The 13,526-nt window shown below is 37.2% G+C and overlaps 1 protein-coding gene across 3 annotated transcripts in view; it reads right to left on the bottom strand.

The window, feature by feature from the left end:
* Nucleotides 1–1,624: 1,624 nt before the first annotated feature.
* LOC131073385 (uncharacterized CRM domain-containing protein At3g25440, chloroplastic) overlaps nt 1,625–13,526 on the bottom strand; it is a 123,094-nt gene continuing 111,192 nt past the window's right edge. For all 3 annotated transcript variants that reach the window (XM_059213060.1, XM_059213061.1, XM_059213062.1), the window contains exon 4: nt 1,625–2,454. In XM_059213060.1, the coding sequence (XP_059069043.1) occupies nt 2,038–2,454 (417 nt within the window). In that variant the 3' untranslated portion in view covers nt 1,625–2,037. The remainder of the gene's footprint in view (nt 2,455–13,526) is intronic.

The following is a 13,526-nucleotide window of genomic DNA, read 5'->3' as shown; positions in this document are numbered from 1 at the left end:
AATCAAACAAAAGCTTGTGAGAGTCTTATGAGTATTACCAGAGCTACCCAAAACACAACAAATTAAAGCTTATATCGTGAAGATGTACTCGTTAAATAGGATGGGATTAAGTAAAAAAGGTGCATCTATAATGTTCCCATTACAGATTTTCTGAATTTTATGATGTGTTTGTACTTTTTGAGTAATTGAACTCAAGATCTATGCAAATAAATTCACAATCAATCTACTAATAAAGCTACTTATGAACAATACAAATTGTCATTCCATGAACAACTAAATATATATACAATTTATTACTTCGATTACATTATTTTTCAAGAGAAATCCAAACTGAATTTACTACCCAAAATAAATTGAATTTCAGAATTACAAATCACGATGAAATATATGTCTGAATGATTGTTGAAATATGCGCAGAACTATAGCTAAGACACTTAAGCTTCGACTCAACAATAATGCCCACCCACACCTTTTTCAATTCAATTTAATAAATATAACTCCAGAGATAATGATGTAGAGGAATTTGGTTGTTTGAAGACTGGATAGATTAAACTATGTTATAACAACAAACACCAGTATAAAAGAGTATTAGATTTAATTATTTACAATTGTTGCAATCTCCTATTCTCAAATGCCCCTCCTACAAATCCAGCATCAATTATTAATAAACCATTAATGGTGCTCAAAATGTACAACAGCATGTGGTAGACAATAAGGTTACAATGGAACAGTACACTAGTACGGCAAACAAATCCAACATCAATTATTAATAAACCATTAATGGTGCTCAAAATTTACGCAAATACATAAAATCAACAATGATTTTTCGAACATTTGATTGCAAATCTAAATTGCTCTATCATCGGAACTTTGCATGAAATCTCAGAAAAAAACACTGTAGTGATATAGCAACTTCAAATTTTCCACAAATTAACACAATTGTGATCTCCAAACGGAATCATCCAAGATTGAAAACAAGGATTTTCATTCTTGATTCCAAATGTGGAAATCCTAAGTGTTTCCATTCTCTTTTCATCCTTAGATGTCCTACTCAAATATGAAAATATGCAATTAATAACTTGAATGATCCTCAAATGAAGAGAGGCACCCTCATTGATATAACTTTTCAAAATGAACCCCTTAATTCTAAATTTCCTTAGAACAATTTTAAAATACTTTTTAATTTTGTTTTATAAAATAATAGTATTAAGTTGCCTTTAATATTGGAAATTATCAAGCCCAACTTAAATAATATTGTTAATTATTTTAAGCCGAAAATGGGAGCATGATACATTCCTATCATAAATAATAATGACTATATTATGATTTAATTTTGTACAGTTACTCTTGTTCTAGGAGATAATTATAAATTATGGAGGAATTGTGGAAGACCATTCTGCCAGAGTAAGAAATTTGAAATATTTTTATACAATTCTTGGCAGTTGGCACTATATAATCAATGTGAATCTCCAGGATTATCAGTCCGTAAGGGAGTTTGATACAATAAAAAAAACATGTCAAATCTGCTTGGCATCTATGGAAACTTCAGTAAAATATCTATGATCACGTGTAAAATTCCCCCAATTGGCAGACAAATACAATATTTTTTTTTTGGAACTAGGGATTATGCTCAAAGTCTGCAATGTACAAAAAATTTATAAACTCTTTTGAATTGTTTTACTCTGAAGTTTGAATCATACTTTTTGATCTTTCAAATCCATCACTTTGTGATCCATGATCAATATATAGTATATACTGTTACACATGTAAAATATCAACTTGGAGCCAGAATGTGCTTGCAGTCCAAAATAAACAATACGTGCTAAGTTTCTCTGTGATGTTTATTTGTAACTGGTTAAGTCATCTATTCTCCCCAGCATAATTCATGGTCACCTATTGAATTCTGCATCTAATGGTATACGCATAAATTGGCTCATTATTTCCCTTTAGGTGATGATCTGAAAGTATACTCAAGCTCTCTAATTTGAGATAAAGCCAACAGAAGTTCTTTTGCCAAATGGAAATCTTTAGAAGATCCTATATAGGGTGATCCTCTTCTTCAGTTTCTGATCCTGTGAGAGAATCTAGCTCATCCTCTTGTAGAGAATCCATATCAAGGTCATCCAACTCAGAGTCACCTTCCTCACTTTCTGCTGTTGAAACTAAACAAGAATTATTGACATCTAGGCTACATCCATGCCTTGAACCTGTCAGCCTGTCCAATCTACAATCATTTACTCTTCCATGACTGACAACATCCTCACCTTTGTAATCTTTAACCACACTTGGTTTATCAGTTTCACATTTTGCAGTTGATTTGGTTCTGGAACTTGGATCACCTGGCTTACCATACAAGGCAACATGTCTTTGGTAATCTTCAAGTTCTCTCTCCAAGACTGCAATGAATTGCTTCACCGAATCAAGGGACTGCTCAAACATATATTTCTCTAAAGCCTGCAAACATTGCTCAATCTAGGTTAGTGATAATGTCAAATGCAAGTAATCTAGTAAGCATTGATAGAAGACAATTTGTAGCAAACTCACAAGCAAACAAATAATTGAGCTGAGAAATATTTCCAAGTCTAGCTGATATTTACATGAACTAGTAATGTTGCCTCTTATGCCCCCAATCCTTGTGGTTTTTCTTCCAGTTTTAGCTACCATTATGGTATGTTCTAAACTCTACTTACAAGTCTGTAATCAAAAAATCCATACTACAGTAACAGTCATCATGTGTCTTTCCTGGTAATGATCAAAATCAAAGGTTCAACTACAGTTAATCATGGACAGGCTCTCTTCTTTTCAACTTCATACAAAAATTAGCTATGTCCATCCATCAATATAAGTTTGTAAGGGCTGCATTAGTAATAATAGTATAATACAAAATGGAACATAGCAAACACAGAGCTGCATAAGCATGAGAGAAAGAAGGTTGGAGCTCTGATCTGAAGACGCGAAGGCCAAAAGTTGTCCATGAGAATTTATCCAAAGCTTTCACTTTCTTTGAAAGTTATTTTTCAAAATTAGATTTTAGTTAAGCCAGCTACTTTGTCCTTTTGCCTTGATCATTGGGCCCTTTTGGTGAAGTATTGGTTCAAAGTTTAGTGTTGTGGTAACCCAGTAATTTTGATTTCTTTGGATTAATGCAAAAAAATTGGCTAAAAGTATTGGACACAAAATCAAAGGCAGGAACGTTTGCACAAGATGTGGTAGATCCTTTGTTCAAGACACTGAACTTGGGATATACCTCTTCTACAATTTCTACAAGTTGGGAGAAGTGCTACACTACCCAGATTCAATGATGGAAACTATGATGGAAACTATGATGGAAACTGGGCAAACGAAATTAGAAATAAGTTAACTCTCAAATCGATGGGTGAAAAATCCTTTAGGGATGGATATGGAAATATCCCTGGTCATCCGAGTGGCAGTTTTGGACAGATTCTGAAATTTTCTGAAAATATTTCTACATTTTTCTTTTTCTTTTTGGAGGCCCTCTGGAGAGGAATTGATTGTTGGACTCTGATAAACTAAGATTTCCAATGCATACAAGAATTTTGAATTTCAACTTCAAGTCACTAGCCATAAGTTATGACCCTGACCAGTAGAGGTTTCAAAATTAAATAAATCCCACAGACTTTTTCAGTCTACTACTAAGTTAATCCTTATCCAACAATCGAGGACACAAGATAATACAATATATGGTGGGTCTTTAGTTCTCTCCAACTTTCACTTATTATTTGTCTATTTCTTGTCTTGAAAAGCTGAATTCAAAGCATATAATCAGAGTAGAAGGCATACGTCTCTACTATAGAGTTTGTTAACTTTCTATACGCTCTCAGTTAAAATAAGAATCTAGTTGGTTCAGCCATTTTGCAATTGTCAATTCTGTTTTGTTTGAGCATTGTTCAATTGCTGCTTATAATAAATGAAATTTCTCAGCTAGAGTATTGTCTTGTGAATTACGAACTTAATTCAGATCAAGGATGTAGCTTAGTTTGAAAAATCCATGTGGCAAGATGGAGAGGAATACAAACAAACCCAGGTGGAATGGACCCAGAGTGGGGAAGCAGAATTGCATGGTAAAAAAAATCATGTAATTCATATGTTTCTCTCCAAAACCCACCATGAAATCCCTATTAGAAAAAAAGGAACTAGGAACACTGTTGGAATCTTCTGTGTTTAAATCCGGATAAGTGCCTTCTAGAAAGTTTATTATTGATTGAATTAAATCAAATTGGAGGTAAAATAGGGTATTTTGGTTAGTTTATGTGACATGCATTTTTTTTCCTTCAAAAATTATTCCATAGCCAAGAATTTCTACTAGGCAACGTTGGAGCTTGGGCCACTCTATATTCAAATCCTTTCCTTGGAAACCTAGGTTGATTTTGATCAAATTTGTTTGCACATTGACCCAAGATGAATTGAGATATGATATTTTTACACTCATCAATGGTCATTTATTCCTCAAACCTTGCAGCCTTTATTTGATACACTAAGAACTAAGAAAGATTGGGCGATGCTGCCATACATGCATGCAACAGTTTTGATTTACAAATGCAGGAAAGCTTTATATTAATGAAGTAGATCATATACATGTGTTATTATTTAGGAGGGCAAGCTTGAAAGACTCTGATTTATATGAAAGAGAGGCACTTGTGGAAGGATTGTCCAACTCCATACTTACCCACTAGAGTAACGGTTGTTAAGCTGACTATTGATATTCCAAATAATGTAGGAGGGAATTAAGGTTCTTGCTTGACAAAAGATTCAATACCTCAATTTGATATTATGCCCAACCCCAATTTGAAGAAAGCCATGAAAGTTATGGCCTTCAACGTTGATATTATTTCCAAATACATGGAGAAATTTTGACTTGTTGATGGAAAGGATGAACAATTTTCAGGCTAAAATCTCGTCTACACTAAAGCTCTTGACAAATCCCATATGCTTGTAGGGGAACAAGAAGTTAAGAAAAAAAAACATAATGTATTGCTTCATATTGCTTAAAATAAGAAACGGGGTGTGAACCCTAAAAATAAAAATGGCACAACGAAATAAAAGCTAATGATAATAAGGTATTGCTTCATATTAATCCAACGGGGATATTTGAAAATGGTGGTGCAAAGCCAATGGCGTGTCATGAGGTTGTGTCTTTCTTGCCTCCAACTGCAAGGAAGGTAACTAAGTGGTGCTAAGATGATGAAATGGAAATCTAAGGAATCCTTGTATTTTTTAATGTATTGCTTGGCTGATGTTCTTCGTCAAGAGGGTGCAAAAATCAGAAGCTTTGTTTTATTTTTAAATCCTTAGCTGAGCACAAGTCTTCTATTTTGCATGTTATCATTTTTCTTATATTTAGAGGGATTCTAAAGACTGGCTGTCATTCTTATTTCTAGGACAAATCACTTTCTCCCTTCTACTTCATTTACTTCCTACTTAGGTATTTTTATGACAAAGCTACCTTTCCAAAACATGGTGCTACACTGAGATGGGTATTTATAAAGGGTAAAACTTTCTCTTATTCTATAATAAAGACCTAAGGCACATAACTTAGAACAGAGAAAAAGACATAGTGAAAGTAGTTTTGAGTGGAGTGTATTTCATTTCAGTTTAAGACAAGACAGATTTTTTGAGAGTTTGTTGTTTATATTTTCGGCAATGTGAGTTTGCAAGTTATTGTACTCAGCTCTGCTATTTTGATTAAAGTTTTAGTTTACAGTCAGGGTCAATTTTTTGAGTTCAGAATCTACTTGCCATGGTCTGAAAATTCAACATCATATCAAAGCATGATAATTGAAACCTTTCAAATCCATGTATACAATGCCTTACTACATTTGTGAGAGAGTTGTAGGATGATTTTAGCAAGTGCGATGCCCTTGCTTCAGTAATTGAAGCAATTTGGATCTATGGGAGGTTGTAGGGTGCGATGCCTGAAGTGTTCCCATGAATTTTATTTGCACTTGTGATAGGCTGCTGATCTGATTTATTACCGTCTGATATATTGGGTTTTAGCATTTTTCAAAAGCTACAAGTATGATTAACTTTAACATATGCGACCATCTAGAGGATGCTTTCAACTTTACACCCTAGAAGTGCAAATTGCAAATCCTATTGGAGGAGGTTCATCTTTGGACATTTGTGGAGACGAAGGCTGCACATCCTACCTCTCTTCTTCAATTGGCCAAACGTAACAAGAAGTTCATCCTAGATTCGAATAGGACCATTTGATTCCTCGCATCACAAAAACAAAGACAGTGAAAAAGATGTACGATGCCTTGACCACTTGGTATCAAAGTGTGAAAATATCCCACAAGATGTTGCTAAAGAACAACCTCAATGCCACACACAAGTGATATAGACACAATGGTCAATCACCTTATGAAGATCATTGAGCTTTAGATCAACACCCTACTATCAAAGTAAAAGTGGATGATGATGAGTTAGTACCTGTTGTGACCTAATCACACATACCCCATTTCAAATGGGAACCCCTACATTTTTGTCCGCTTGGTCTTTTGGTTGAGTTTTGGGTAGTCTGGCAGCAATTTCCTTAATCTCCTCAAGTTTGGAAGCATTTTGATGAATTTTGGCTGTCTGGAAGCGTTTTGATAAAATTTGGCCAAGTCTGGAAGCATGTATTGTCTATTTTAGGGTTTTTATCCTTCAGACTTAGAAAAGAAGTCAATAATCTAGGGCATAGTGAAATTTGAGCCAAGTGTCAAAAAGGAAATCTTTCAAGGAAGCTACCAATGAAATTTGAGCATTTTCCGAAGACTTACTATTTTTAGTAAGTCTACTTTTAGTAAGTTTCACTGTGGCCCCAATTGGCCTAATTTTGAGTTTAAACAAACTTACTGTATTTAGTAAGTTTCACTGTCCCGGTTTGCCCTAATTTTGTGTTTGGAAGAACTTAGTATTTTTAGTAAGTCTATTTTTGGAAGGTCTATCGTTGGCAACAGGTGAAGCACTGACTGCAGAATGATCCTGAGCATCCAATTCTAAATCTGGAAAAGTAGATAAGCAAGCAAGTGATCAAATTTTGACTAAGTTTGGAAATCCTCCTCGAAAGGATTGACCATGAAGAAATCTATTCTTGGGCACAATTACCAAGAACACGAGGAATCTTCCAAAATTTCAAAATCCTCCCCTACCTCCAAAATGCAGCAAGGATAGCTTGGTGGGCGCAATTCCCTAGGCAAGGAGGAATTTTCCAAAGTTCCAAAATCCTCCGCTACCTCCAAAATGCACCCAGGATACCTTGGTGGGCACAGTTCCCTAAGCAACGAGGAATTTTCCAAAACACCTAAAATCCTCCTTTGCCTCCCAAGTGTGCCCAAGATGACTTGGTGGGTGCAAATTCCTAGGCAAGGAGGAATATTCCTTGACGTAAAAATTCTTCTTTGGGTCCAGAATGCGCCAAAGCATGCCAAGAGCCTTGGAAATCATGAAAAATGGCTAAGTGCTCAAATTTCCTCCTTTGGACCCTAAGCATGCCAATATTCTTGGAATTTGTCTCGGTGCCAACTTGGCAACTTGGTGGGTGAATTTCCTATTTATACAAGACATGAAAGTTCATTCTTCACAATGCATTTTGGAGAATTTAAGCAAGAGCAAAACGTGAAAATACCTAAGGCATGGGTTTTCGTCATCCAGAGGTTCTTTTCTTCAAAGGCTTTTATTTATTCCAAGTCTGGAATATACAATGTGGAATTCTTCCTGTAGCGTCATAAAATTGCGACCTTGCAATTTTCGACCGCATTTGGGTCTTTGCGTTGGCGAATGAATCCCTAAGCTTGATTGGAGACCCGAGACATGCTCAAAACACCTGAAACTTGCACCCCGCATTGCTTTCTGTCACTGCCTGTCTTGAATTAGGGCAGGACAGGGGCGTGGCGCCCATGTCCCTGCCCTATTTCAGGCCTCCCTTGATCAAATCCTGCATTGGGCTTGTCAATTGTGAGCGTGAAAAAGTTTTCCTATGTCGGCCTAAGACGGAAAATCAGCTAAATACCCCTAATTGGCAAGTATATAAGGAGCATTTCCCCTCCTATTTGCATAAGTTCAGAAGCAAAGTCCAATAAGCGAAAATTAAGTTCGTGAGCAAAGCGACGATAAGCGACAACAAGTTGATCATAAAGCGCATTCAAGCATTGAGCATTCCAAGTCTCCATTCAAGGCTAGGTGTTGCATTCAAGTCAAGGATTCAACCATTGAAGAGGAGATCTCTACCAACATTCAAGACATTCTATTCTATCAACATTTCAATTGCATCCTCTCTTGAGGTGAATTTTACTTCAAATATTTCCTTTCATTTACTTGCAAGTATTTTCAATCACTTGGTTAATTCCAAAACGGGGTTTGACCTAAAGGCAAACCCCCAATCCCAACAACATTTCCTCTCTTTTCTGTGTGTAGATTGCAGGTGCGCAGCTGTAATTGCAGGTTTAGGCTTCATTTTCAAAGACGAAAAACCCTTTTCGGTGCGCGGATTTTTCGGAGGACCAAGTACACTTTCAACCCGATCCCGGCAACTTTTGCTCAAATTTGTTGGGGACCTCCGGTCTCGACATCTTACTGCTAATTCTAGGTGCACAGCTTCATCCTGCATCTCTATCTTAAGATATGATCATTTCTTTGTCATCTTTACACTTAGTCTCAATTCGTTTAACTCAACTTGTCTATTTTAAAAGAGGGTTACTTTACTTTCCAAATCCATTGCCAATTCCTTACAATTCATTTAGCATTCAATCTCTCTCCATTGGGATTGGATCTAGTGAATTCAACCCCCTCTTTTAAATGTAATGTGTGTGAAAAGTTGAACGGAATCCTTAGTGAAACTTCCATTCCTCTTTTGAGGGGAGTAAAGCTTTCCACTTGATCTCCCCTCATCACTTTTCACAGACATTACACTTCCCTTGGTGGATTTTTAAGATTTCCTTAGCATGAATTTAATGTTAATTATTTTATTTTGCAGGAATGGCAAAGTAAAGCAAGGTGGCAAACACATCCAAGCAGACGTAGATAAAAAATGAACAAAAAGGATTCCTCCCCAAATCAAAGATTATTTCAAAGTGGAAGGAAGTCAATGACACCAACTTAGGAACATTCAAGTTGGAAGAATTCAAAAAAAGAATATTTGGTCACGATAGACATCCTCCATTAGTTGTTGCCAAGAAGATAGTTAGAAGTGGAATTGTGGTGTCTGTCAGTTTCCCTCCTACCATCCAGTGCCTGGAGCTGATCATTGAATGTGCAAAACACTATGACGTAGAAAGAAGAGCAATTGTGCCACATGATGGCAAACTCTTGGCAAATCTGAACACTGAGGCAATTGGTGAGGCTTTTAAGAATCCCCACGTTTCAATCCATGATGTTCAAGACAAAGGCAAAGGCGGCCATGTTCTATGATTTTGAAATAGAAGGATGCATTGGAATCATCAAAAGAAAGTGGATGCAAAAGTCAAAGCCTCACCATTCCAAAATGCCCAAGCAGCTCACCAACCTGGACTTCAAGCAAGAGTACAGCGATCTTGTGCTAATGATGAACGAGATTATGGGATGCCCACAGGCAATCATCTTCGAGCCATGGACGTTTTACTTTATTGAGGAAGTGATAGATACCATAAAGATGGTGGATTGGGCGAGGATGATCAGTAACAACCTGGATGAACAGCTGAAGAATTTGAAGCAGTCCCAGTCTTTCTACATGAGCTCATACATTCTCTATATGTTGGCAAGAATGGGCAAGTTCAATGGATAATCATGCAAAGGACCCATGGGATGCGATCTAGGGCAATTAAAAGTTCACGAATGCTATCCACAGTTGCACCTATACAGCACTACTTACTTCAGGAAACAAACAACACCTTCACTATGCACATTGTTTGATCCTTACAAGGAGGTGTTCACACAAGGCTATAACAAGAAGCGAGGAAGTTGGTAAAGAAGTATGGGGCTTGGTACATCCAATTTCCATGGTTCACTTACATCCATGTCCAAGGATTCTCTTCCCAATCCTATAGGCTCCCAAGATACCCAATAGATAATATGGTGTTGCTTGAAGTAACGAGACAACTAACTGCCTATGACAAGATTCAGAAAAAGGAGGGTGGACTCGAATTTCCGATTGTCATGGGAGATTATGATGAATTGTGCCTGTCATTGGCAGCAGCGAAGAATTCGGCGAAGGAACTACAATTCTACCACCTCACACCCCACACTACAAGATCGGATTTTGATCCATATGATAAGATAAGAATGGTGGTTGGCACGAAACATGAGCATAAGATACAACTAGAAGATTATTGGGCTAATGCCAAGGATGATTACAAGATCGGGAAAAGAATGTTTTCCTAGTTATCTCTAAAGATAAGGATATGCGAAATCATTCAAGTGCCAGATCAGGTAGAAGAGGATGTGAACACTGTTCACCCTGATTATGAAAAAGAAAAAGATAAGCCAATCCAAGCACCTAACTAGTTAGAACCAGAAATTGTTGATCTATATATCCTAAGCCAGCTAATTACAAAATTCACGAGGCATTGGGTTGAATGTCACATCAATAAGCTGAAGGCAAAGAATGTTCGCTTGACTTATAATTTGATGGGAGACTTGGAATCCCAAGATGAGGCCATTGAGGGGTCATCAGGAGCTCAGGCCAAAGAAGAAACAATTCCACAGTTGAGGACAGAACGTGGAAAGGAGAAAAGCATTCCAAGGGATTCACAAATGAGGAAAAGGCAAGAGGTTCAAAGAGAGGGACCACAGCAGAAGAGATGCGGATTAGAAGAAGCACAGTCACCTGACAACTCCTCAAGTGTGCATGAAGTTGATATCTTCACAGGAGAAGTAGTAGGAAATCAACCACAAGAAGGCGGCCAAGAAATTTTGCAGGCATAGGATATACTTAGTGTCAATGCTTTCTGAAGGCTTGTTCAGCAAAGAAATGAGGAACAAGAACTTCCTCTAGATATAGAACAACATATCTAGGATTGTTTCTGAGAAACAACAATGGGAGACTTAAGACTCCTTGAGGAAGTAACACAGAGACAGGAACAGGAAGAGACACGTGATCAGTAGACAACCGCTCCAGATTAGCTGAAAGAAAAAATGAGAAAGGAGCCAAAGGAAGAAATTGATCCTACACTTGAAATTGAAGAATTTATGAGCCGGATGAAAAAGCCAGTGGAAAAGAAGGCAGCAAAGAAATTCTCCGGTGTCACCAAAAATGAGTCAAGATCCAAGACTTTGCATGTGGCAATGCCCAAGGTTGACAAGGACGGAAACAAGATCACTCAAGATGAGTATGATGTTACAACAATTGATCTGGGATGTGCTACCAGGGCACAAGTGATAGAGGATTTTGATGATTCCTCTCTAGCACTGAAGGAACAGATGAAGAAAATGGAAGAGAAAAATAAGAAGTTGAAAAATAAGAACAAAGCTTTATGTGAATATGTGCGACGCTTAATGTGTCCATTCAGACAGGAAGATCAAACTTTTGTTCCCCCCACTACTCTTCCAAAGGAATCAATGGATGGGCTTGAAGAGATAAGGAAAATCTGCCAATATTCTAAAATGTGGGTAGAGAACATCTTCATTGCAGCATGCAAATTCATTGAAGACTTGGCTCAATTTTACTGTAGAATCTTGGCTATCCTTGGCAGATTGGAAAGTGTGGACCAGTAATGGGAGGACACGCACATCTATCAGGACATGACTATTCCACCTCTTGAGGCACTGATGGAAGTCCCCAAGCAAGCATTAATAGATGGAGAAGTCATCAAAGAAAATGAAGCATACGACTTCCCTCAGTGGTACTGTGCGGTAAATATTGGGAAGGAATTCTTCGAAAGATCAAATATGGAGTCAGCTCTATTGAGGACAGCAGTCAAGAAAATTCAAAAGGAAATCCTCAATTTCTCGAGGCATTGTTTGCAAAAAGACTATCCGACGAGGAGCTGACAGTGGATAATTTGAAAGATAGGCTACATGAATTCTTCTTCGTGGATTCCTTCTCAAAGGTTCATCTGGAGAATGTTTCCTTATTCTCAAGCATCATGCGCTGGACCCATGAGGCAATGTCAAGATGGGAGAAGGTTATCTCCAAATGTGAAAAGGATATTGCCATTTTGGAGTACAAGTTGGAGACTGTGCCAAGTGTCTGCGTAGGGAGTGTTGGTGTACGTTTTATCATATACCGAACATTAGAATAAAATATCCAAGGATACTCTATCCTCTCCTGAACAAAATCACTACTTGTGCCAAGATTGCGAGAAAGACCACAAGGCGACTCCAAGGTCTATATGTGCGAACGGGCAACTTTATGTGGATAGCTTACTTTATGTGGATAGCTTCTTGGGTAGTGTGTGCTGAAATACAAGGGGGACTTACACTTGACAACTAGTATCATTCACAAGTTGGACTTAGGCGAATTTATCAATAAATGCTCATTGTTTTTGGATTTTCTGATTTGGGATTTCAAAAAAAAAGATAAAAAAGGATAAGGATTTAGGAATTCTAACTACTGCTAAGAACTCAAGAGACAGTGTAGACTGGGTGAAACCAATAAACGACACTTTGTTTCGCCACACTTAGGACAACTACGCAAAGCATGTGCAATCTTCCAAGGTTGTGCTCAAGATTTTCACACTTATGAATAATACCAACAATTGAACAATATTACTCAAAGTAGAAGTTAAGCATCCACATCAAAAGCTCAAGCTAAGTTTACACATTGAATGAAAATCATCCATCCAAAGAAAGTATGAGCAAAAGTTTCACCAATCTAAACTATCAATCCTTCATTCATCTAACAACTTCAAAGCAAATTACTTAAAGCAAATCTATTCTAAGTATTGAAGAAAATATGCAACCATGCAGCCACTTGATAACAATAAGACTTCAAAACAATACTGATAATGAACTTTTTATTATTCAAGTAGCTCTACGCAGCAATTTCATAAATCTCTCCACACTTAATGAAATGAGAGAATGAGTTTATATAGAGTTTTGAAAACAAATGAATGGTCGAGATCAATCTAAGATCAACAATCGAGATTAAGACAACCTAACCCTAATTAGGGTTTCCCAAAATAAAACTAATATCCAGTGCATGCAAGTGGCACAAGGTGCTATCTTTTAGGATTGCACCCCCTTCTCCTATTGAGAGGCAGAATGTTCAATGAACTTGGACACAATCTGATCAACCTCTTCCATTGTGACATGTGGCAGCGCACTGACTTTGAATTCTAATCCTTCCAAATCATCTGCACATACAGCAAAAGTAATTTCCCAATCTAATTCTTGTTTTTGGAAAGCATCTCTGATGGACAAGAGGTTTGATGTCTTAGCCAGATTCTGCTTCAGGATTGGTCTAGTGGTGAAGATCTCTTGTGTCTTGGTCTTTAGATTTTCTAACTTCATATCCTTCTCTCGGATAGTTTCCTTTTCAAGTACCTCTGCAGCTACAAGGTAAACTTTGTCTTGAATTTATTTTATCTGCTCTTCAACTCTGTTAGCAT

Source organism: Cryptomeria japonica, chromosome 10 (assembly GCF_030272615.1).
Source record: "Cryptomeria japonica chromosome 10, Sugi_1.0, whole genome shotgun sequence".
NCBI lineage: Eukaryota > Viridiplantae > Streptophyta > Pinopsida > Cupressales > Cupressaceae > Cryptomeria > Cryptomeria japonica.
The sequence above is the reverse complement of the archived record's forward strand: the minus strand, read 5'-3'. Positions and strand labels throughout refer to the sequence as shown.